We start from the raw sequence: 24,594 nt of genomic DNA, 5'->3' as shown, positions 1-24,594 counted from the left end.
TGTCTCCTCTGGTCACAAAGTTTAGTTTGTGTGTCTCCTCTGGTCACAAAGTTTAGATTGTGTGTCTCCTCTGGTCACAAAGTTTAGTTTGTGTGTCTCCTTGTTCACAAAGATTAGATTGTGTCTCCTGGTTCACAAAGATTAGTTTGTGTGTCTCCTCTGGTCACAAAGATTAGTTTGTGTGTCTCCTCTGGTCACAAAGTTTAGTTTGTGTGTCTCCTCTGGTCACAAAGTTTAGTTTGTGTGTCTCCTGGTTCACAAAGTTTAGTTTGTGTGTCTCCTCTGGTCACAAAGTTTAGTTTGTGTGTCTCCTCTGGTCACAAAGTTTAGTTTGTGTGTCTCCTGGTTCACAAAGTTTAGTTTGTGTGTCTCCTCTGGTCACAAAGTTTAGATTGTGTGTCTCCTCTGGTCACAAAGTTTAGTTTGTGTGTCTCCTGGTTCACAAAGTTTAGTTTGTGTGTCTCCTCTGGTCACAAAGTTTAGATTGTGTGTCTCCTGGTTCACAAAGTTTAGATTGTGTGTCTCCTGGTTCACAAAGTTTAGATTGTGTGTCTCCTGGTTCACAAAGTTTAGATTGTGTGTCTCCTGGTTCACAAAGTTTAGTTTGTGTGTCTCCTGGTTCACAAAGTTTAGATTGTGTGTCTCCTGGTTCACAAAGTTTAGTTTGTGTGTCTCCTGGTTCACAAAGTTTAGATTGTGTGTCTCCTGGTTCACAAAGTTTAGTTTGTGTGTCTCCTCTGGTCACAAAGTTTAGATTGTGTGTCTCCTCTGGTCACAAAGTTTAGTTTGTGTGTCTCCTGGTTCACAAAGTTTAGTTTGTGTGTCTCCTGGTTCACAAAGTTTAGATTGTGTGTCTCCTCTGGTCACAAAGTTTAGATTGTGTGTCTCCTGGTTCACAAAGTTTAGATTGTGTGTCTCCTCTGGTCACAAAGTTTAGATTGTGTGTCTCCTGGTTCACAAATTTGTCTAAAACAAACCCTGAAATTCTCCGTAGTCGGAAAAGTTTGTAAATAAACGCACATGGAGAGGTGCAGAAAAACAAGAAAATAAAATTGAATTCAAACATTTCATTTATTATTATTTTAATGATATGTTTTTCTATAATTTTTTATTATGTTGAAAACTCAATAAACATATTGTTAAAAAAAATGATTTTTTTATTTCGTCTTATGTTCTTCGTCATTAGTTAAAGTAAATCATTGTCAAAAGATAATTAATTTGTCATTTTTGGTTTGAAAGCTGTGAAAAAAATATTTTACAATGTGAAAATCCTCCTTTTTTAACTTTAGAAACTATTTATCTGTCTGTATATTGTGGTCCAGAGGTGAAGCTGCCACAATCACAATTCAACTAGGATGGTAAATACACTCGTATATAAATATACTCGTATATAAATACACTCGTATATAAATACAGCAAAACATGAAGGGAAGAAGATCAGTTTGTTATTAGCCTCTAGTAACTTTTAATAACCTGCACAGATGCATTTTCATTATGTGATGTCAAGCAAAGCTAAACAAAGGCTTTGATCATGTGGTTATTTTTATACAAACATGAGTCATGAGAGGGACTGATGAACAGGACAGACCGGTCCAGAGGGTGGTGGAGTATAAAAGCATCTGTTCCAGGATCTTACCTTTTAACTGCAGAGGAGACACACAAGGTAACATGTGTTAATATTATATATATGTTAATACTCAGCGTTGATTCTGTCATGGTGTTAATCCTTAGCTTGTGTTTTTCATTTAAAGTCATTGAAGCTAAACACTGAAGACCAAAGAAATCTGTCACTTCTTCAATTCTTCACTTTTATTTGAAGGACTTTGACTTTGTTTGTCTCATATTTGAACATTTTGATCGGATCGATCTGATCAAGGAAACTGTCCAAGTTACAAAGAGCAAACCCAGTGAGAGAATTCTGCTCGTGCTGAGTTTAAGAAAACTCTAAACTGGTCCAGAGTCGTTGATGAATCCAATCAGACAGTTCAACTTCTCTGGTTAATTTTTCTCTTACTTGTTTACGTGTCTCTATTCAACTCTTTTCATTTCCTTTAAACGCTTCTTTTATGTTTGATCTCATGTTGCTTTTACAGTTTCTCACTTTGTCTTTTATATTTTATGTGAAGCCTTTGAGTTATTTAATGAAACCAGTTATGTGACACCTCACCTTTTCCCGAACACGTCGTCAGGACATGTCGAGCAAAACGAGATCAACAACATTCCTCATCTGACTTGAAATGTTTGTGTACACGTACAAAGTATGAAGACGAAATGTCTTTGACACTACAAAGTTTTTGCACAGCTGCAAAACCTTTTACATGTGTACAAAATACTATAACTAAACATTTAACATATGTACTAAATATTTACGTAGCCTCACATGTTTTTTTACACACACATAAAGCTGAAGTCCAACTACAACATTATTTCACAAAATATCAGAAACTCAGTAGAGCTCAGTCCTCAGTCTATTAAATTCTATACAGCTGAACCAAATGACTCGTAGGTATCATTCTAAATGTGTCTCCACTTACAGAGAGAACATGATCTCCTGGATCCTGCTGCTCATCCTCCTGATCTCCTGCGTCTGTGGTCAGTTCACATCTTCACTTCATCGTCCATAAACTTCAAATAATCGAATAGTTCAGGTCCTCACTTTCTCTCTGTGTCTCTCAGCAGGAGCATTAGAGGTGAAAGTGTCACAGCCCCTCTATCAGGCAGAGGAGAACAACAGCGTCACACTGGAATGGAAGTTCACAACTGAACCTGACAGATCCACCAACTCTCTTTCTATTATATGTGATCAGACGACTGACCAGAAAGACTCAAAGATCCTGTATCACCTCCATAAGGGCTCCGAGGTCCAAAGGTCTCAGGATGAACAGTTTTCAGGACGAGTCCAGTGTGACGGAGACGTCCTCAGAGAAGGACGACTCAGACTTCAAGTGTCCAGACTCAGGAATGAAGACTCAGGACAGTACATGTGTGAAGTCAACAGAAATAATGATGGAAACTTTGGAAAATGTCAACTCATCGTCATCGGTATGTTGATTTAGCAGAACTCAGTAGAACAGTAAAATAAGACTCTTAAAAAGTAAAAAAAATAAAGTCATTGATCTTTTCAATACAAACTCACTGATCACCTATTTTTACAGCAGCCGCTGATCAGCCCAAACCCCAGAGACCGACCGTGACTTCACAACCAGAGAGAGGGTTCCGATACTGCATCACTGTGATCGTGATTGTAGCGGCAGCTCTCACAGTAGCTGTGATTACAGCAGCTGTGTTGATCAAACTCAGCTCTGCTTCCAGATGTGCTTATAGAAAATCTATTGGTAAGACAGAAGAGCACTTAGCAGGAGAAACGTTACATCACCCAGAGTGGGGCCTTCTCTCTGCCCCTGCACCTTGTTACCCTGTGAGTCTCTGATCCTGCCTCCTCTCACCCCACAATGGGTTGGACAGATTCCTTGTGTCAGATAAAATATTCAGAGTAAACTTGTACAAGGGTCAAACACAACAGGAGAGTTAAAGGTTCAGTGTGTAGAATCTTGTGATGTCTAGTGATGAAGTGTCATGTTGCCGCTGAACAGCCCTCACCTCACCCTCTCCTTCCAGACATGAAGAAGAACCTGTGGCAGCTTCAGTTGTCACAAAAACTCAAAGGGCGTTTAGGTTGTCCAGTCTGGACTAAAAAAAACATGGCGGCCTCCGTAGAGAGGGTCCCCTCGATGTAAATTTAAAGCATTTCAAAATAAAGGGTCTTTTCTGGAGTAAAGAAAACTAGAATTCATAGAATTTAGATGAAATGAACTTCTGAAAACAGGATTATTTCACATTCAATTTCTGCCAATAGTTCCCTTTCACCTAAATCTGACACACTGGACCTTTAAGACTCATAACAGCAGGTGGGAGAACAACAGGGTGACTGATGAATGAACTCACTTAGATCTAAGTCTTCATGCCTCATGACATCCTTCTGGCATCACCTGCAGACAGCTGATTGTTTGGTGTTCAGAGAGGCAGGCATATAAGGTGGCATCCACCAGCTACAGAAGGAGCCTCATCACAGTTTAGATTTGCACAACATGTAATGTGACTTCTGGATATGAATTAAGTTGTATTATGTCAAATAACAAGGTGGAGGAGGAGCTTAGAATATGAACTCTACTTTGAAAAGTAAAATTGTTTGAAATATGAGTATAAGTGTGGTAAACACTGAAGGACTTATCCTGCAAGAAAAACACATTGTTCATCTAGAAATATCTTTTGAATAAAAAGATGAAAACAGGTAAAAGAAATATAAAAATAAATTAGTATGGATGATAAATAGGCATAAAAAGGCAAACGACAGTCATTTACTAAATAAAAACAGAAACAATGTGAAAGCCTCATGGGCAATAATAAATTGTGTATTAGAAAATGTAAGTGATAATACTGAAACACTGAACACTGTATAAAAAGAAATTGTGACAATTGACGAGATGGACATGATACTGGTCAAAAATTGTTATTGAGCCATTTACATACAGATGCATGTTTGGGGCACGCCTCCCCTAGGGGGCGCCAGAGTTCTTAAAGGGGTTGTGGTAACGTGAGGTGTTAAAAAAGAAAATGTACTAAAAGTATAGGGGGGGGGGGCTAACTCTACCACACTTTGAAAAACTCTGGCTTAAGTGATTCCACTTAATGAAACTGCAGGTAAACATGAATGAGCTAATATTAAATAATAAGACTTCTATAATTTGGCATCAGAGGCGTCACATCAGTTGGTGTTTCCTCTCATCAATGTAAACTGTGTCATTTTGCTGATGAACTCGGTTCCATGCAGCATCTATTGCACTTCTGTCCGTCCTGCGAGAGGGATCCTCACATGGGGCTCTTACTGAGGTTTCTACATTTTCCCAGAGGATGTTTTGTTGTTAAGCTCTATGAGAAAAATTGTGATTTGTGAATATTGGTTAAACAAATAAAACTTGATTGATGGATTGAAAATTGAAAACAGTTTGTTCAGATTCATAATATCAAATCAGAATCATATAAGATGATTTGTGGGGTACCTCTGGGGTCAGTTCCTGGACCAAAACTGTACATTTTGTATATTAATGATTTGGTTTATGTATCCAAACTGCTCAGGTACATTCTGTTTGTGTAAGATACTTTCATTGAAAAAGAATTGGACAAAATGAAAAAATGGTTTGATATAAAACATTGACGCATCAACAAATATGGAAGGTATTGAAATTTGTAGAGTAAAGGAAACTGAAGTATCTAGGCGTCATGATAGATGAGAATTTGAACTGGAAATAATATATAAATCAAACAAAGGTGCAAATATGCAGAACAATAGCTGTGATACACAAAGTGGAGGATCCTTCTTTCAAATCGTTCCTTCATTATGTTGTAGCTTTGTTATTGTGGGTTCTTGATCGTAGATGAGGGAAACAAACACATTTTAAAAATATTTATTGGGTCTGAATACTTGGACATGTTGTTTCCAGTACATGTACATGAAATAAGGGGAGCATTTAAAAATAGGTTTTCATTGAGACTTTAAACATCAAGAGAGTCAGTGCAGTGTTATTACCACGTGTACAAAAAAGCTGCAGATGTAAACTGGATTCATTTTTTATCAGAGTTAAAACTAAAGTTAGAAAAGAAGAAAACACTTTGTTGTAACAAAGACTTGACGTTTTCGTATCAGTCTGTGAAACTAAACTACTTGTATTTTCTTATGTCAGTTACTTAGGTAAAGCATGATGTCATGTTTTCAATAGTTCCCTTAAAAATTCAGACGCCTCATTTGAAAAGACAACTGTGAAATCCGTGGATCGATCACCCAGCAGGCCTGTGGGCTCCAGTCAGAGGTCAGGAGGGTCAAACCATCACGAGATATTAAATGACCAGAAAGAATCGTTTTCAATATGGAGGTAGAAGGCATTTTTCCCAAAATCCATCCATGGTGATAACACAAAGAGTCTTAAAGCTAGCTAGTCAGCTAGCTCTGCGTATTAATTTGGGTTTCCGGAGTTTATTGCTGCAGAAACAAGAGCTGCAGACAAGAACATCTGAAAATACTCGATTGGAGTTAGATGGTAGCAGGCTGGAGATAAAAGAGAGGAAAGGTGAGGATGTCCCGGTGTTTGAAAGACTCCATGTTGGTGCCGAGGTGGTTTCTGAAAGGTGCTAAGAGGAGGTGGAGAAGGAGAAAGGAGAGAAGGGGAGGACGGAGGAGGTGGCTTCAGAGGAGTCGAGGAGCTGGTCGCACCACTCCGGCTCGTCCAGGTTTATTTCAACGAATGGGTCACTGGAACAAACCGCTAATGAAGACATGAGAAAAGAGAAAGAAAGACACTGAGATTGTAGTTTTTAATTTTCTGACTTTTTTTGTTTCAAAGTTAGTTAGTTCGTTAGTTCGTTAGTTCGTTAGTTAGTTAGTTAGTTAGTTGGGAGTTGGATGGACTTTGCTTTGATTTGAATCTTTCTATTCTTACAGGGATTGTTGTTGTTTTCATTCTGCTGCGTCTCTCCAGTATCATCGAAGAACAGGTTGGCGCTGCTCGGTGAGTCGGAGATCATGTCAGCTGGGTCGTCGCCCGCTGTGGGGCTGGTGCTACAGCTCAGTGATGACGTCTCCAGACCGTTTGCATGTGTTTGTTCCTGTGGAGCTGGACAGAGGGACCAAACAGAGGAGGAGAAGACAGGGTAGGACATAATGTGAACTTGGTGACAAGGTGCAGACTTGATCAATGTTTTAACCACTTCCTGATACCACACATTGGATTCTTCGTTTGATTTTGTACCGTTCTCTCCATTGGAGCCCTTTTCCTCCGACTGGGGACTCGTGCCGTTGGTTACCGGAGGTTCACTGGTGGCTTCTTGATCGTTAGGGGCTGAGATACAACAAACCAAAGCACACAAGTCAGGATAGTCTCATACACAGTTCGATTTCAACGCAAACAGACACACAAACACACCTAAGTCATCGAGGTAGACTGGTTCAAAGGTGCCGGTGGGACCGTTGAAGTGATTGGTGATGGGATCTGGAAACTGGAGGTCAAAGGAGTACATCTGGAACAACAAATAAAACAAACACACAAACAAAAAAGGCATTATTGTGTAAAATAGGTTTTGTAAAGGAAAGGTCACTCAAAAATAAAATAAAAATAACTGTAACCCGTCCTCCTACCCTGGACGCTCTCCTTAGAAAGAAGAGGATGACACACAGAGCAATGATCGCTATACAGATCAACGCTATGATCACATAACCTGGAGAAAGAGGTAGAGAGTGTTTTTAGTTGCATCAGCATTTGAGGATTCACAATAAGTGTTTTACAACTTGAAACACGTATGATCCATAAAGTCTGATAGTCGATGTGTTATAAGAATCAGTGTTTGGGCAAAGAGAATTAAAACTGCAGCGTAAAATCTGACCGGATAAAACTGAAACATGCTGCTTAAGGTTGATAAAGGCTAAAAGTAATGAAACAGCATCCTTACCCCATGACGAATTATCACTGTTTTCAGTTTCCCCTGAAAGACACAGAGATCTGGTCATCGTTCAGTAATTCAAATGTATGTCATTTCATGGTGTGGCGCCCTCCAGTGGAGAACACAAGCAAAATTAATTTACAGATTGACAATCAGGTCGGACGAGTCAGATCTCCAGATTTAAAAATCAACATTAACCTCCTGCTGTTGACACAAACAATGTTTATCTGCAAAGTCAGCATTGCAGCATCTTTCATTTCAGTTTTTATTTCTGCTCAGTCCAATGGTCATCATCAACTATCAAAGTTGTTGCTGATTTATTTTCTTGTTTTGACTGTGAACATTAAAATCCACGTGGGAAAGTCAAACCTGTGCATGTTGTGCGTTTGACTTCAGATGAGTGTGACAGTGTGTGTGTGTGTCCTTGTGCAGCAGACAGAGAATGTGAGCATGTGAACGCTGTGGTTTGACAAACAGGAAGACAGAGTGAGGCACACGACTTGTGAAGCTTCCTCTTGACTTCAGTGAGGTACCTGGCGTTTGTGAGCTGCTTGCTGTTGTCATAGGAACTGTGGCTTTCCCCTCGGTCCCGCCGGTCGAGGCCGAGGCCGCTGTAGGTGCCGGTGTGCTGCCCGTCCTGGTCTGTAAACAAGGTGAAGGACAGATCGCAGCCTGAGTTCGAAGGCGTGACCTAGTTTTATCATAAATAACATTTGCCTGATCTATTTTTTGACCTTTGATTTGCAACAAAGGTCAACAACCAGAATTATACGAAAAATGTACTTTGAAATTTGGCACAATTAGTGATAGTTAGTCTAAATAATCAATATATCCAACTCTTAACTATCAAGTTCATCTCCACCTCGATAAAGGATTCTTCTGCATGTTTATTAAAAGAGTCCCAAATCTGTTTTAGGATATTTTGCATTAGCATATGTCAGGAAACCCTTATTATGAAACAAGGGTTTTTTCAGTATTGAGAAAATCATTATTAATATAATTATATGCTCGGGTTGGCGTCATCGCTCACCATATTCACTGTTGAGGTCACATCTGTGGCATTTTCCAACTCATGACTCGGAGAGTATGGGGCGGTCAGCGTTGCGTGGGTGGAGTTACTGTCAGTGTCATTCAAAGACTCAGGCAGAGGGGGAGGAGTCCAGGTGGGAGCGGGACCTGCGTCTGTCACGAGGGAGACACAGAATCAGCCAGATGTTTTATTTGAACAGCCGCACGGGGCAGATGCAGGATGTGGTCGCTGTCACCATGGCTACGACTCTGGTGGTAAGTCAGAGTGTGACGGCGCCAAACGCAGGACAACAGAAAGTGATTGTGCGGTAAAACATGTCATGGTCTGACAGGACATCACACAACACGCATAGCAACATCCAACGATGCAAAAGTAGTGAGTAACACAACAGGATGGTACAAGACAAGAGGACAGCACTGGACTGGACAGTATGTGACACTTTAGGTCAAGACCATGGACGGTTTATCAAGATGGCCGACATGACAGCTCCCAAAATTGAAGCCAGAGTTTCTCGATTGTCCCCCGGTGGTTGGGTCCAATGTAGATAATCAACCCCCTCTTTGTCCATGTTCACACATGGGACATGAACCAAACACTTTTTTTTTTAAGTAGACGTTATTGGCGTAGACGGAATTGAAGACGTGTCGTCCATTTTTATCTACTGTCAATGGTCTGGAAAATAGACTGTGGAAAAGACACTATAGGACAGGACAGGATAGTATAATGTATGACACTACAGGTCAGAACACTACAGCAGGACAGGACAGTACAGGGACGTACATGGACTGAACCGTAACCTACAGCACAGCAGTGGTTCCCCAAACTTAAATAACGTTAGACCCACCAACGACCCACCAACGACCCACATGAAGTACCTGCACTCTCCTCGTTACGCGGTGGATCTGTAGTTGAGGGTTGTCCTCCGGAAATCAAAGGGACCGCTAGAACTGAGACGGACAGAGAGAAGGATGGAGGGAGAAAAACGTAGGGTTATGGGTCGTCAGGGAACGAGGTCGTAACAGGCCACATAACTGAAAACACCAGTGATACAAAGACTTAAAGATGATGTGACACTTTTTAGAAGTAAGAGAAAAATCCTGCAGAGGACAAATAAACATAAAAACATATATATGTAAATAGAAGTGTATTTATTCTCTATTTGATGACCTCTGACCTTTGACGATGGTGAAGCATTATCATAAAACGAATAAAATGTTTTTTTTAAATTAAAACAGTTTTATATTTTCTGTGTTAATAACCAAAAATAAGATTTTGAAATGTTTCCTTGTCGCCCTCGTTCAGTAAGAAAAGCTTTGAAGAAGAACTGATCGACCGTGGAAACAACTGAAACAGAGACAAAGCTTCTTCGGCGTCTGAAGGCGGGATTCTTCATCTGCTTCCGAATGTAACGTTCGTCCTCTGTTCATCATGTCGCGTATCGATAAATCTACGTTTTTATGCAAAGCCATCGTCCCTCAAACTAAAACCGAACAACGTTAGCGGAGAAACGTCAGTTAGTGAAAGCAGGTGACAGTTGAGCTCGACTCACCGAGGAAGCAGAGTCGACGCCACGACTTCATAATGTCGACGACGTTTTATTCCCTCTCTCTCTCAGATTTAGTTTCTTTGAAAAGGTGGACGATCATCAGCAGAAGCTGCCGACTTTCTCTTTAAGTTTTATGTATTTTGTTCCTTTTTTTCCGACCCTGTTGCTCGCCCTCTGTTCTCACTTCTTCTCTCTGAGTCCTCAGCTTGGTGCTTTCTCTTTCTCGCTCTCTCTCTCTCTCTCTCACTCTGTCTCCACCTGCTCTCTGTCTCTCTACCTTTCCTCCCCCTCTCGCCCACTCCTCTGTCATGTCACCTCTCTTCCATTATAACCGTCTCTCACTTTCTTCCTTCTTTGCTCTTGTTCAGTTTATGGCAGTGATGCAGAACACAGTCACTTTTACTGATTTACTGTGGATAGATATACCATCTTCACTTTATGAAACTTTCTCTCCACCATAATCCTAACAACCTCCCTTAACATCACAACCCCACAGTCTGTCTCTCTCTCTCTCTGCCTTCACTCGCTCTCAGTCAGTTTTCAGGAACTGAGTCATCAACCACATGAGCACAGGATGCTATAGCTGAGCTCAGTACCTCACCAGTGTTATTCAGTGATCAACGTGTCCATGTCGGACGCAAGACCTCGGAAAAATCGACCTGGGTCCAAATAAAGTCAAGGCCGCAATATCTCTGCGTGAAATTCTTCCATCGACTGGATGTAAGAAAATATTGATAATGTGCGAGTTAGTCACACAAAACATTTTCTTGTGTGCAAAGGCCTGAGTTTCAAACTTTTACAAATCATTTTTATTTTTCCTAAATTCATAGACATTGAACATATTTGAGTTTCTCTGACAGGGAGGTGATTCAATCTGGTTATTCAGATATAAGGAGAGACATCATCTGTATTAAGTCACACTAAAATAACCAAAGTGTCACAGAGGGAGAATATAACAAGCAGGGTTCTTCGTGATTATAGAGTTAAACACACATGACGACAAACACGATGCTCTTCAGCGTGCTGACATGCACAGAACGAGGAGAACGTAGACCAGGCAGCGGGGGTCCATGTTCGCTCTGGAGGAGGAGGAGGTTTCACCTGTAGCAGGAGAGAGAAAACAGAGCGGGGTCGTTTCGTTATTCAAAATAGAAAATTAAACAATTTTTTTAAACTTCGCTCATCCAGTAAATGAGCCTGACCAAAATATATATTTCACTGATTCAAATTCTAATATTTAGTATTTTTGTTTTTACTTAAACTGGTTTTGACCTAAACACATTTTCTTTTTCATCTTTTTAAAGTTGTTTGCTCATCGTCGGATTCACTCCTACTGCTTTTGTTGTGTCTCGGTCCCCCACCTCCAAAACAAACACAGTGGAGGCTGAGGTCACCTGAGGAGGGAGGAGTGGAGAGGATGTCTTCAAATTCATCAATGGAATCATCAGATGAATCTTCATAATCCCTAGTATCTTCATCAAACTCTTCTAAAGACATCACTGCCACACCTGCAGCAGAAAAAGAAGTGGACGAGGAAATTAAACATGTTTAACAGTGAATATGAGAATAAAAATTCTGCAAGAGAGAAAATATATTGAAATACTAAAATATAGAGCTGGAATATTTTTCATATCAGTCGACATTGATAACTGTCACGTTATTATGTTCTAAGTTAAGTTTTGCTGCTGACTGAAAGTTTTGGACAATATTATTTTACAAATCTGAGGTCGATCTATGTATAACCTCCTCCCTGTGGCTGTAGAACACATTTGCAATATGTCCGCTCGTATTAAACCTCTGTTATATTGCTCTTGAAGAAAATTGTATTGTGATAATTAATGTTGAAGGTGAATAAAAAAACCTGATTACATTAATATTCTTTTAATTATGTGGAAGTGGGTAAGATGTGGGATAATATTTGGCTCCTGATACTGAGTTTGAAAAATCTAGGTCAGGTTTTACGTTAGTGACGTAGTAGAAGTTAAAGAAACAGGAGGAGTTTTTATCAGCAGTTGATGTCCTGATTCTTCTGTTGCTTCTCGCAGCGATGGATGAAGCTGTTTGGAAATGAATGGAGGTGAGAAACTCACACTGACTTTTAAATAAGTCAAATCAAAGCCAGGAACAAAGAGAAAATTCTGGTTTGTGCTGAAATGTTTGTTGTTTCCTTGATTGGATTTAACATTCGTCAATATATAATTTAATATTATCAGATCAAAGAAATCGAGACGCTGGCTCCAACACAGTAAACAACAGTTTTTATACGGACTCACCGAGAACCCACAGCAACAGATAAAACTTCATCCTCGTCTCTTCTTTTTCTTCTACGTCTGCTGCTGCTGCTGCTGCGTCTTTACCATCTGTCGCCTGAGGACTAAATGCGTTAACAGAGGAAATAGCAAACCAAACTTAGACCACAGTAATTATCATATGTGCCAGTCACAAAACTGAGGAGGACCGCAAAAAAAAAGACACAAACAAAGCATTAACAGTGATCACAATATTTTATGTTTTTTTATGGCAGCATTCACCCTCAACAGGAAGGGCTGAGCGATGTACAGCTTCAGAGTGCAGTCTGATTCGTCCATCCCATAACAACAACGTAATAATGATGGTTTGTACAGTGAAGAGGACGGTAGTGTTTACAATCAAGGAGAACAACGATCGGATGAACTTCTGAGTTCAGCTTCGTTTGAAGATACGGTGATTACGTTTTCCGTGGGTGAGTTCGGTTCAACAGCAGGTTCGTCCCCGGTGACGTGAAAATGAAGGAAGAGAGAACACAGATCTCGACAGTGACGAAATCAAACAAAGAAATCACAAAGTTTACATCAAAAACAATGAAGCACAAACTGAAACATGTGCAAACGAGATAGAACCAGATTTGACATTTGCATAAGATACAACATGTTTAATATATATTGCACGAAAAAAATCTCTTTGTCGGTTGGAGTAAGGCCTCGTCATGACTGTGTACGAGTGTTTCTGAATATAAAGACACAGCAGATAGAATATTTCAGAAACAGTGTAGAGACTATTTGTTCTGACGCCACAAACACAAATTATTTTCATTAACATAAATCACATGGGTGGGGGGAGGGGATGGGGGATATTCAAGTGCTGCCAGGAATATATACAAATGTACAAATCGATGCATAAAATCTAAATAATTTACTCACATGTACTTTTAGAAACCCCTCAGTCTTCTGCTGGAGTATCACTTCCTTACGGGCACATTAGTGGCACTTTCTCAGGCAGATTTTAACAGCGAGACAAAAACAACCCTCTGATTACTCCTCGGGAGAACAGTCCGCTGCGACGCTGTGCTCCTGGGCGATGGCGGCCAGCTCTTTGAGGAACTCTGCGAACAGGACGATGGCGAACACTCGGCCCTTGGCTTGGGGCGGGATCGGAGGGCAGGGCGGCAGGACGCCAAGAGGGGGCAGAGCCAGAGCGTTTTGCACAGAACCGTTGGGGAGAGATGGGTCCAGGATGAAATCGCCGCCGTGAGACTCGAGGCACTCTGAGGAACACGAGGACGGTAAAGTTCAGTGTTCTACAGACAACAAGTTCACCAGATCATCAAACGCCACCTGAAATCCACAACTTTTCCAACTTCTAGTGTAGTTAGCTCATAGAGTCTCCAATACTATGTTCAGGTAATAACAATGATAATGTTCATGTAACTAGAAGAAGCGACTCATAAGATTCTTCTTTCATTTCAGGCTCTAAAACCTTCAGCCTCATTTCCCAGATGTGTGATAGACACTCGTGTTTATTCACCTCTGAACTTGCTGTCCTGGTCTTTCACCAACAAGAACCTCCAGGCCTGAGTGACCAGCGCTGGATATTCTGGTCTGGCCGCCACATAGCACTCGATCTGCGTGTGCACCGACACCAACACCTACAGAGAATTAAAGTAAACGCCACATTATCATTTAGAAGTGCGAAACAATGGCGTGAGAAACCAAACCAGATGAATATGACGTGTGATTGGATGTTACCTGGTACAGAGTGCGTACGTTGGGCTGGACGTGCGTCGTGTCCGTGCTGAGCATGAAGGATCTCAGCAGAGGTTGTGGGTACGACGCCAGCTGGGCCAAGATGCCCGTCACCAGCAGGTTTACGGCGATGGAGTTTTCCAGAATGTTCTCGAGCCGGGATAACAGGACGCTGATGAACGGACCTGGGACACCGTGGTGAATGTATGATGTGATTTATTAAATCATTCTCAACAGAAAGGTCACTTCCTAACGTTCTTCCACAGTTGAGACGGTCTGCTGCTGCCAGAGTGGTGACGCAAGCACAAAGCCTCTTTCAGTTTTTCTAACGGAATTCAGAAAGCTACTTAAAACACTCGGGCTCAAAAGCACACACCTGTAAATGGAACTCCATTCCTGCTGCTGCCTTTTGTCTCGTCTCCTTCCTCAACCTCCTCCATCGCCTCCTCCTCCTCCTCATCCTCCACCTCTCCTTCATCCCACGATGAAGTAAAGAGCCCCTCTTCGTCCTCCACCAGTTTTTGCCTGAGCGCTCGGACCCGCCTTCTGAATGTGCCGATGTCCTCCGCGAGGTCATCACAGTCCGGCTCCGCCCCGAGAGACAGCATGAGTTCCTGGTACTGGGACAGGAAGCCGTTGTTATTCTTCACTCTGTAATCAGGCAGAGACCTCGTTGGGTAACGTGGCTCGGAGTCATCGTGGCCATTGGGTAAAACGTTTGTCCCTAAACACATCGTTAGATTTTGGGTGTTGTGACATAGAAGCTGTGGGTGTGTTGTTGGCTTTTGATTGACAGTTGTGATAGTTGTGATGTCACTCGACTGGTCGTCTTCTTCGGCATCGACACATTCGTCGATGATGTGATTCTTTACGTTGAAACCGTTGGTGAAACCTTGACGTCCCGTCGTCTCTCCTTGTGATTCAGGCCTGAGTTTCTCGTCTTCCTCCTCCTCCCTCCTTCTCCCAGTCTCCCTCCCGCATTCCTCGCTCCTCCATTTCACCTCCTTCCCGAAAACTTCGCTCCCTCTTCTTTCCTCCCTATCTTCGTCCTCGCTCCTCCTCCTTGTCGACATAATGCTGTTAACTGTTTCCATTACCGTTCTCCCTGTCGTCGTCAACATCGCAGTGATCGTCGATGTCATCGCTGCCTTTGGTGCTTGCCGACCATGTGAGATGCTTCCACGTGCCAGTCGGTTTGCTGCCATGATCTGCTCCAAAATGGCCGCCTTTGTGTCCTTCTGGGCAACTAGATCGTAGACCAGAACGTCGTCCTGGAACTCGGACTCCTCCACGTACGAGCCATGCACCAGCTTGATCGCACTGCGTCGCATTTCCTGGATGTGCTGAGGAGGTAAAGGAGGAGCTGGACCCAGACTCACGATGCCGTTTGCAAACCCTGAGTTCATCATCGCCGATGAAGAGGGATCGTCATCTGCGAAAATGTCATCCCACTCCAGCTCCAGAGCGGAACTGGCTCTTCCTGACTGGTTGTTCGTGGAGGCGGCTTCTGAGGAGGAGGGGGTGGGGGAGAGGGCAGAGGGGGGAGGAGTGATGACCAAAGAGCAGATGGAGTCACTCTTGACTCGCTGGACAAATTCTTCCACTTCGTCTATGTCGCCCCCTGGTGTGTCAGATCGGTTTTCGTCAGACGAGGGGTTGATCCCGTCATACGGGGCCGACCAGAGCCGACATGCCCTGCAGGAAAACAACCCTCATGAATTCAAGTCAATTACTGACCACAGTTCTGCTCTGATGTAGTAAAGAATCCATATTTTGTTTCCTGATTCATCGTAGAGGGGAAAAAAAAGTCACGCACACGAACCTGTGGGAGGCGGAGATGGCCTGGCGAGCGTCGGAAAGGTAGTGGAGGTAGTTTACATCCATCAGAAAATCTGAACCTCGACAGTAACCAACACTGTCTGACACTGACAGGTCTAACGCAGACACACAATTCAAAATTAAAACACGCAAACGTGTGCAGGTACTTGTGTTGTGAATGTGTGCGTTGTACCCACCTGCTCCTTTGGGAAAGTGGATGTGCTCAGAGTGCGAGTGTGTGTTTTTGTTGTGGAAGTAGACGGGACACCAGGAGGGCATGAGGAGCAGGAAGGAGGCCGCGCTGGTGGAGTAACAGTCTCTCTGCTTTAAGGAGGAGCGCTGCTTCCTGCTCAGGTGGCTGCAGGGAATCAGATACCTGAGGATGCAAAGACACTGAAAGTGAAGCCAAATCGATGGCTTGGTGGATGACTGCAGTACAAATCACAGACTCCTCCTCCTCCGGGTTAGCAGATGGGACATAGACCAAGCTCCATTTAATTTTTGAACTTATCAGACTGACCTGAACACCAGCTGCAGCATGACGTCTTCACAGAACAGACCAATCAGAGTCCTGAACAGAGCCAGAGACACTGTACCCAACTGATGGACACACAAGAAGGTCAGAGGTCATCTTACTTGTTTGGATAGAGCGTCATGCAACTATCAGACCGTTCATCTGTTACCTGGAAAGGTGTGTTGACCCTGCTGACTAGCGTGTCCAGAATGTGCACGTTGTCGTGCGTGTGCAGCAGGATGAAGGACAGGAAGGTTTGGAGGAGGGCGGGCTCGGAGATGGAGCGGAGGAACAGGTCCAGGTACGCCGTCGTGGTCATCACCTCCTCCACTGTCAGCTAAACACACACAGTAACACTTAGGTCACACTTAGGACTCGTTCACACCTTCAGACTTCACAGTTTGGTCTGAACCTAAACATCGGGTGTGAAAGTTTCTCCGGAGCATCAAAAAGGGATAATCTCTTTCTTTCACCATCAGCAGCTCAGGGTGTCAGTGAATGCAGCAGCGACTAGTGATGTGTTCAGGTACCTTGTGCAGAGCCGGAGCCAGTACAGGCACCAGGAAGCCATTGTAGATGTAACTGAGCAACTGAGACCTGATGGAGGGATGAGCGACCTGAGAGAAACAGATAACGACAGAACAGACAGAGTGATAAATGCTCCTGCGTGTGTGTGTGTGTGTGTGTGTGTGAGAGAGTGTGTTACCTTGGTAACAGCACTACAGAAGTCCAGTGAATGCAGGAAGTGGACAAGAGCTGGAACCTGTTGACCCCAAACATCAGGTCACAGTGATGTCAGATTCTATTTAGATTCATTTTTAAAACGATTCAAACACAATAACTCAGTTGTGTTGGTGCGTGGGTCAGTTTCCTACTCCTGTCCCTCGCTCACTGTGTGGTCGTCGTGGTTACCTGCTGCCAGTCGGCCCGGTCCAGACAGTGCCAGTCTTCACTGTAAACCTGCAGCCGGGCTGGAAGAGACGAGTAGAGACCAGACAGACCTGTGGCCAGCACCTGTCAGCACACACGCACACACACACACGTTTAAAGACAGGTGAATCCCTCAGACCTGCAGGTGAGCTGTAAACACACACACGAACACACACAGGTCTTTATGAAAATTAAATCCCAGAGTGGATCAATGTGTTTTTTTATTTAAAGCAGAAAATGTGGTCAGATATGAACGAGACGCAGGTAGAAAGCAACTTCACTGAACTTCAACACAAAGAGCAGCAGATGTGGTTTGACAAACAGATGTGGTCTCAAGTCTCGTTAACGATCAGGCAGCAGCCCAATCATGTGCAGACTTACTAATCCCTCTCTGTGTACCAGCCAATCTCACGCTGCTTTACTAATCTGCTCTCAGCACAAAGATTGAGGTCAGAGTGTGGTCACATGGGTTTAAATCTGACACACACAAACACACACACCGCACACGCTCGTGTCTTAGCTCGCCCTGTCTCTCACACACACACACTCACACACACTCACACTCACACACACACACACACACACACACACACACACACAGAAACCGGCAGTGACGAGGCCAACATGGCCGACAGAGGGAGTTTAAAAGCAAGTAAACAAAAAGAGCTTTTTTTGTTTCTGATATTTTTTGTCATTAAGATTATTGAAGTAGTAATTTTTTTTCTCCACATTTTTCTTACTTTCGTGTCACTCTGATGTTTGTTCAAAGTTCGAAGTGTTTCTGATAAGTTTGGTTTTAATGAGTTATTTGAGGATATTAAAACGAGGTGAAACTTCATGATTGACAGCTGACTCTGACTCCTGATTGGTCCAGAGGGTATAATGTCAAAAGTACAAGATGGTAGCGCTTGTGTCTGAGATATCTGAGCTTCATTTCTGCAGAGAAATGTAGAGACGCTTCGTCTATTTTGTCCTTCGCCTGCCACCGTATCTGTCTCTCTCTCAGTCTCTCTTCTCCTCCCTCTCTCTGTCTGTCACACTCTCTCACTCCATCAGTCCCTGAGGAAGAGTATGAGCTCATTAGTTCATTACGTAACTGTGTTAATGACGTTACAAAGCAGAGCGGAGATGAATGAGCTCGTCCGCTGCCCGACTCAGATCTCATTCATAAAAACTTCTTCACAGACAAATGAAAGTTTTTTCAGTTTTAATTTCTCAACTCAGGAGTTGGAATGAATGTGGAGATTAACTTTATGTATTTATCTGTTTATTTACTTACACATCTCTAAAACTATTTTACAGATTTATTCTTATTCAATCTATGATGTTACCAAGACGAGCAGACGCAGCGGCAGACATGAGGCGACCATGAAACTCGACAGACGATGAGCGGAGGTGTCGTCTCCTCAGGTATTTTAGAATGAAGCTCCAAGGTTCACGCTCTCAATCCTGTGTGTGTGTTTGTGTGTGTGTGTGTGTGTGTGTGTACTCACAGGACAAAAGTATGTGTTCTCTCCGATGTGCTGAGCGACTCGAGGCTCAGAGGACGACAGAGACATGATGAGCAGCAGAGCGTCTCGGGCCTGTTGACCGACCGAACCCTGTCTGAGATACAGAGATAATTTTTTTACATATGCTAATAAACATTGTGAGCATTTGTGTAAACAGGGATGTGTATAGTGATGCACCTGTGTATACCCATGCATTTGTGTATCACCCATCTGATGTGTGTATGTACCTGTGTGTGTATGTACCTGTGTGTGTATGGTATGAGCAGGGAGAACAGGAGGAAGTTGGCGGCTCCCTGGTCCTCACTCGTGTGGAAGAACAGCTCCAGCACTGAGGGATCTTTGACCAGAGCGACACACAGCTGGTTCAGCAGGAGGACGAGCTCCGCCTCCACCACACCGCCGCTGTCTGCAGAGGGAACGCGGGCGATTAACTAACGGTCTTATCGTCGCCACCTGCAGCACGTGAAACCACTTCTTAACGAACCACTTACAACCAATTAGATGTCAGGACACAGTTAAACCATCTCCAGTTGTTCTTTAAACAGATTAGCGACGTGAAAGAAATCCACGAGGGTGAGTCTGAGATTAGAAAAACTCAAAACTCTTTTCAGGCCGGGTGTGTTAAAGACACTTTAATGATTTTCACATGGCAGAGCCTCCACTTTATGAAAGGCTTACATTGAAAGGCTTTTGGCCTGTGACGGCTCTGATCATAAAGCGTCTTACGGTGTTTCACCGCGAACTCACCGGTTCCAGCTCCAGCACACGAGGCCAGCAGCATCATGAGCGGTCGGAGAACAGGTTTATGATGCAGCAGCGGCTGTTTGGCCTGAGACAGGAGCATCTGGTACATCCTGAGCTGCTCCAGCTTCATGTCCTCAGTAAACTGCCTCCTCAGGCTCCACAGAAACAACCTCTCCATCACACCCTCCAGAACCACAAACTCAAGGATCGGACCCATTGCTCCTCCTGAAATCAGGACATTGAACTCATCAACCCACGTAAAATCCAACGCTGTGGCACGGTGAAGCCTGCTGGGTTCTTTTATTGGTCTCTAACCTTGACCTGCGTCTTCCTCCATCAGCAGGAAGAGCATGTGTTCCACATAGTTCTGGACGGCGCTGGCTTCATCAGCCGGGATGGGGCCGAGGCGTAACGCTCCGGAACCGCTGGTGCTGCTAACATGACCAGAGAGGAAACTCAACGCACCTGCACCGCTGCGACCCGGCTCGTGTTTCTCCAGAATCTTCACGACCTGTAGAGAGATTGGACATATGTGTAATCAAACGAATGATATAATTCTACACGTATTAGACATGATCGTATTTTAAGGTTCGATTGCACCTCCACAGGTTTGAGCACCACAAACTATTTATCTTGACAAAACAAATCCTGAGATTTGCATAAAATATGTGAACGTAAGTTTAAAGGAACATTTTCTCTAAAGAGCGCGCTGCATTTGACGATACAGTCGGAAAGAGATCGCTTAGGGACGAACAAGGGCTGAATACATGAATGAAAAGAAAGAGAGAAAGAGAAGAATGTCATTCACTGTCTGGTCTTGTGTTAACCTTTGACCCCGGGCTGCTTCAGACAAGGACCACACTCACACACACTCACTCACACACACACACACACAATACACTTGTGGTGGACACGCAGGCAAAAAGTGTGTGTGGGTTTTCTTGGCGGTTGTAGAGAGGTCTGTTCTAAATGGGGCCTGTGTTTAAGGGCCAAAGTCTGGGTCAGTAACACACACAGACACACACACACACACACACACGCACACACACACACACACACACACACACACACACACACACACACACACCGTGTCAGCCAACCATTATGAGATAACAGGACTGACTGAAGAGACGGAGCGATAAAGAACGAGAAAGAGATTTTTTAAAACAACAGTAATTTACATTTTAGTGACTGACTGACTGACTGACTGACTGGTCGGTCGGTCGGTCGGTCGGTTGGTTTGTTACCTGTGCCCAGTGGTTCTTAAACACGATCATGCAGGTCTCCGGGTCCACTCCTCTCAACGTGAGAGACTTCTTCCGGGTGCCCCTGACAACCACAGAGGCCATCATTTTGATCGGCTGTCAGGCGGCTATAGCATGTTTCAGGTGAATATGCATGTGTGTGTGTGTGGGGAGGGGGGGGCGCTGTGTTGGTCGTCTGATGTGATGACAGGGGGCATTGGCAGGATCTCTCTCCCCCCAACATCAGACTCCTTTCCTGGGCTCTGCAGACAGCTGCTGGCCTGCAGGAGGCGGACAGACAAACACTCTCTGTTAGTTGACTTATTTACAAACATGGCCGGCACGCTCGGACTTCCTGGAGCTCCCCGCCACGTTTCAACTTATTGTGTGAGGCTGTGAAAACAAAAGTCCTTCCTTCCAGACAGGCGGTGGTTTCATTTCATTTCCCCACGTTATGAAAATCAAGTTGCAAAGAGCTGCAGGAGGATCATCTACCACGGTGGACACTAGCACCACGGCTCAAAGGACGGTCCACCGTCAGACGGAAATATCTCAAAACAGACGGATTCAGTTTTTCTAACATTCAAATCTGCAACTAAGGCAGCAGACGGGCAGGTTTAGAACGGGCACTGCAGAATCATAGTGAGGGTCATAAACCACAGCCTCGTCAAATCAACAGCTGACGAACTGGATGTGTGTGTTTATTGTTTCAACCTATCGAGAAGATTTCTCCTGAGCTTGTTGTGTGTTTGAAAGGTCCAGTGGATTTATTTCTGACGCGCAAACTCTGAGGTGAACAACATATTAATCCCCAGCAGGAGGCTGGTGGACAGAGCGGGGGGAGGGGGGAGGGGGGAGGGGGGACACTTTTCTCTCGCTCTTAAACGCTTGATGTCCCCCGATCCGTATCAATACATCCTCCCATTTTATCTCTGCGCAGAAACCAACGACAGCCAAGGCCGAGACAGGAAGTGGAGGTCGTCAGCGGTTACAAGGAAACAGGAAGAGTGGTCCGAATGCATCCGAGTCCCACCCAGGGCGTTCCAGGACATTCCATGAATTCCCACCCCGCCACCCCCCAACTGCAGAGAAGTGTGTACCTACCTCTGAGCTGCTGCCGAGACCACATGGACGAGCAAGCCTGACACCTGTTGTCCTGAGAAAGAGAGAGATTGTTAAACTGTCTGGCTCGAACACACACACACACAGACAGACGTACATTTTTTTACTTCTATCTCACTGAGGACACTCGTTGGCATAATGCATTTGCCAGTCTAACCTTAACCATCACAACTAAATGCCTTATCCTGACCTAAACCTAATTCTGACCCTGTAACCAAGTCTTGACCCTGAAACAGTCCATTAAGAGAACGAGGACCGGCCCAAATGTCCTCACTTTCCAAAAATGTCCTCACTCCCATGGTCCTCACAAATACATCGATTCAAGTACACACAGACAAACACAGATTAAAGACCCAGATGGTAAATGATGGATTTGTAAACCGTGTGTATGAGATAGTGATGTTTAATCCCAAACCACCACCATGAGTGTGTGTGTGTGTGTGTGTGTGTCATAGCCTACCTTTTGAAACAAATATAAGACTAAAAACCAGTTTAATTGGGGACAACTGGTCCAACACCAGGACAAAAGCTGAGTCTCTAATTAGGAAGACACAGATTTTTGGGTCAGTGGTTAAAGTTGTGCTGAGTCTCCAGGAAAGACGTCCCCACAAGTGCCGGCATGTGTGTGTGAGTGTGTGTCCTTGTTAAAGTCAGACAGTCACATGCCAACACACAAACCAGGGATTACACACACAAACACACATACACACAAACACACAAACACACAAACACACATGCACACAAACACACAAACACACACGGAGGCCGGAGGTATTCACGTTGTGTCTGACCTGCTTTTTGATGCTCTTCATTTTATCTGATTGAGGTTTAGATATAATCATGATGATGATTGTTCAAGGGCAACACACACACACACACACACACAGTAGATGAAAGCTGAATACAGTAAACATTAAAAGAGAAATAAAAGCTCTCACTCATTCTCTTATATTCTGTCGATCTCTTCTTCTACTCATTTCTATATTTCTTGTCTCTGTCATGCTCGACTGATATTCGTCTCTGTTCTAATCATGTTTCACTTCAATTACTGTTATTAATAAAATAACATTTTTACAATTCTACATGTTGTGTATGTTTGCATTTCTTATTTTCTACCTTTACTCTTCATGAAGACACTGACCTGCCGGAGTGAGAGAAACTTGTGTCTCTTCTTCTTCTTCCTCTTCTTCTTCTTCTGAATCCAACAAACAACAAAAGAAATAGTGAAAGTCAAAGTAAAGAGTCAAACAAAGTCACATCCAGAAGTTTCTCTTCTTCTTCTACAACGAGCTGTTGTTTCTGCTCTGAGGCTTTAAGCCGCTCAGCTGTCAATCACCCTGCTGCTGGCTGCTAGGTAACTGTGTGGCCCCGCCCAAATGGACCCCAAGCTACGCCCCCGAGAGAGAGAGGGAGAGAGAGGGACAGAGAGAGAGAGAGAGAGAGAGAGTCCGTGCTGCCCTCTTGTGGCAAAACACTGAAACTACAGTTGACTTGTTAAGTGTGTTTGTTGCTTCAGAATCTGATGCACGTGCAGAGTTTGAAACCTGATGACATCATACATGTACAATGAAAACAATCTAGTCAAATTAATTCCGGAAAAAAAAATATATCATTTTAACTTTCAGAACCTGATTTTCTGTTTCACCGTCATCTGATCTGTCAAATCACCACAAACACAAAATACAAGAGAAATGACACAGAGCCTGCAGAAAGGAATAGATAAAAAAAAACTAAAATGCAGGTTCACAAACTAGTTTTGTGTCTTTTTCTCTTAAAGTCTTCAAACTAAAGTCAAAGTCAGCTTTATTGTCAATTTCTGCAATATATACACAGACTCTGTCTCCCCATCAACACAGTAAAACTTAAGTAAAACTCCCCATCAGTTTAAGTCAAAAACAAAGTCTTAATAGAACAAATATTAAAAGAAGTACAAGGAGAAAAGGTATAAAATATATAATATATATAAATATATATAAACTCTCTCTCTGACTCATCCTCAGGCTGAAACACGTGTTCTTGTCTCGACCTGTTAATAACTGTTTACATTCTCTGAGTCATCACCTGTGTCTCAAGTTTTCAGAGACAGTTTTGTGTCCATGAAAACTTCTTTTGCGTCTCAGTTCGTGTGTCGTGTTTGTGTCTCTTGTCCTTTTGCATGTGTGTGTAGTGATGAGGATTGTTTTCAGAGAGCAGTAGTTCTGTCTCTTGTAGTTTCGTGTGTCTCCAGGTTCGTCGTGTGTCTTTACTTTGTGTTACTTGTTGTATCTTTGTGTTAGTTCTCATCAGGATCACTTGTTTTGTATTGTTGGGGTCATTTTCGCGTCATCACAGTGGTCGTACGTCACACCTGTGGTCATTTAAAGTCTCTTATTGTTCATCATGAATTAATAACAAACCCTCACGTGCAGCACTTTAGCCATGTAGCTCACCTGGTGTCATGCTAGCTCGGCTAATTGTTTGATCCTCCATTTTTCTTTCCCAAGTTTTTTTTTTTTTTTTTCTTCCTGTCGCTAGGTGACGTCACGGGGCCGGTGCGCGTGCAGCTGTGCGGAGCTCGCGGCAGAGAGAAACTCTTCGCCCGAAACTTGACGCAACAAACTGCGCAGTTTGAACGTCACTGCGGCTCCGAGCGGCTCGCCGTGT

The 24,594-nt window shown here is 43.4% G+C and overlaps 2 protein-coding genes and 2 long non-coding RNA genes across 9 annotated transcripts; 2 read left to right on the top strand and 2 right to left on the bottom strand.

The window, feature by feature from the left end:
- The first annotated feature begins 2,481 nt into the window (after positions 1–2,481).
- LOC109644776 (uncharacterized) lies at positions 2,482–5,002 on the top strand. The gene is made up of 3 exons (XR_011239970.1): positions 2,482–2,592; positions 2,677–3,042; positions 3,156–5,002. It is a non-coding gene; the product is annotated as an uncharacterized lncRNA (long non-coding RNA).
- Positions 5,003–5,451: 449 nt separating this feature from the next.
- LOC109644775 (serine-rich adhesin for platelets) lies at positions 5,452–10,602 on the bottom strand. Its single transcript, XM_020110223.2, has 10 exons — positions 10,071–10,602; positions 9,397–9,468; positions 8,522–8,673; positions 8,025–8,133; positions 7,501–7,533; positions 7,190–7,269; positions 6,978–7,071; positions 6,804–6,893; positions 6,495–6,668; positions 5,452–6,320 (listed from the first exon to the last, which is right to left on the bottom strand). Exons 1-10 carry the CDS (start codon positions 10,099–10,101, stop codon positions 6,187–6,189), a joined length of 969 nt encoding a protein of 322 aa, XP_019965782.2. The 5' UTR covers positions 10,102–10,602; the 3' UTR covers positions 5,452–6,186.
- LOC138406541 (uncharacterized) lies at positions 6,566–11,509 on the top strand. Its single transcript, XR_011239971.1, has 3 exons — positions 6,566–6,705; positions 9,824–9,926; positions 11,372–11,509. It is a non-coding gene; the product is annotated as an uncharacterized lncRNA (long non-coding RNA).
- On the bottom strand, positions 10,854–24,518 carry LOC109644774 (FHF complex subunit HOOK-interacting protein 1A-like). Of its 6 annotated transcripts, none has more exons than XM_069519029.1 (20): positions 24,381–24,518; positions 23,093–23,146; positions 21,934–21,985; positions 20,833–21,110; positions 19,901–20,096; positions 19,589–19,810; positions 19,085–19,247; positions 18,824–18,935; positions 17,313–17,414; positions 17,107–17,163; positions 16,931–17,017; positions 16,570–16,737; positions 16,407–16,486; positions 15,891–16,262; positions 14,445–15,763; positions 14,072–14,253; positions 13,851–13,971; positions 12,341–13,590; positions 11,462–11,575; positions 10,854–11,168 (listed from the first exon to the last, which is right to left on the bottom strand). In XM_069519029.1, exons 4-18 carry the CDS (start codon positions 20,935–20,937, stop codon positions 13,358–13,360), a joined length of 3,519 nt encoding a protein of 1,172 aa, XP_069375130.1. In that variant the 5' UTR covers positions 20,938–21,110; positions 21,934–21,985; positions 23,093–23,146; positions 24,381–24,518; the 3' UTR covers positions 10,854–11,168; positions 11,462–11,575; positions 12,341–13,357. The 6 variants fall into 6 exon arrangements, with proteins under 6 accessions (XP_069375130.1, XP_069375131.1, XP_069375127.1 ...); XM_069519030.1 differs by lacking the exon at positions 24,381–24,518 and having other exon boundaries at positions 15,891–16,002; positions 16,084–16,262; positions 23,093–23,300; XM_069519026.1 differs by lacking the exon at positions 24,381–24,518 and having other exon boundaries at positions 12,341–12,441; positions 12,599–13,590; positions 23,093–23,238.
- Positions 24,519–24,594: the final 76 nt, after the last annotated feature.

This window comes from Paralichthys olivaceus, chromosome 22, assembly GCF_024713975.1.
Source record: "Paralichthys olivaceus isolate ysfri-2021 chromosome 22, ASM2471397v2, whole genome shotgun sequence".
In the NCBI taxonomy this organism is placed as follows: Eukaryota; Metazoa; Chordata; class Actinopteri; order Pleuronectiformes; family Paralichthyidae; genus Paralichthys; species Paralichthys olivaceus.
The sequence above is the reverse complement of the archived record's forward strand: the minus strand, read 5'-3'. Positions and strand labels throughout refer to the sequence as shown.

Bases quoted from the DNA above. Each gene is read 5' to 3' on its own strand.
- LOC109644775 (XM_020110223.2), bottom strand. From the start codon at position 10,101: ATGAAGTCGTGGCGTCGACTCTGCTTCCTCG. The intron at 7,270-7,500 runs GTAAGGATGCTG...CTCTTTCTCCAG, and splicing joins CAGTGATAATTCGTCATGGG to GTTATGTGATCATAGCGTTG. The intron at 6,669-6,803 runs GTACAAAATCAA...CCCTCTGTCCAG, and splicing joins GGGCTCCAATGGAGAGAACG to CTCCACAGGAACAAACACAT.
- LOC109644774 (XM_069519029.1), bottom strand. From the start codon at position 20,937: ATGATGGCCTCTGTGGTTGTCAGGGGCACCCGGAAGAAGTCTCTCACG. The intron at 19,248-19,588 runs GTGAGTTCGCGG...TTCCCTCTGCAG, and splicing joins GTGTGCTGGAGCTGGAACCG to ACAGCGGCGGTGTGGTGGAG. The intron at 16,263-16,406 runs GTCAGTCTGATA...TTGCATCCTCAG, and splicing joins ATGCTGCAGCTGGTGTTCAG to GTATCTGATTCCCTGCAGCC.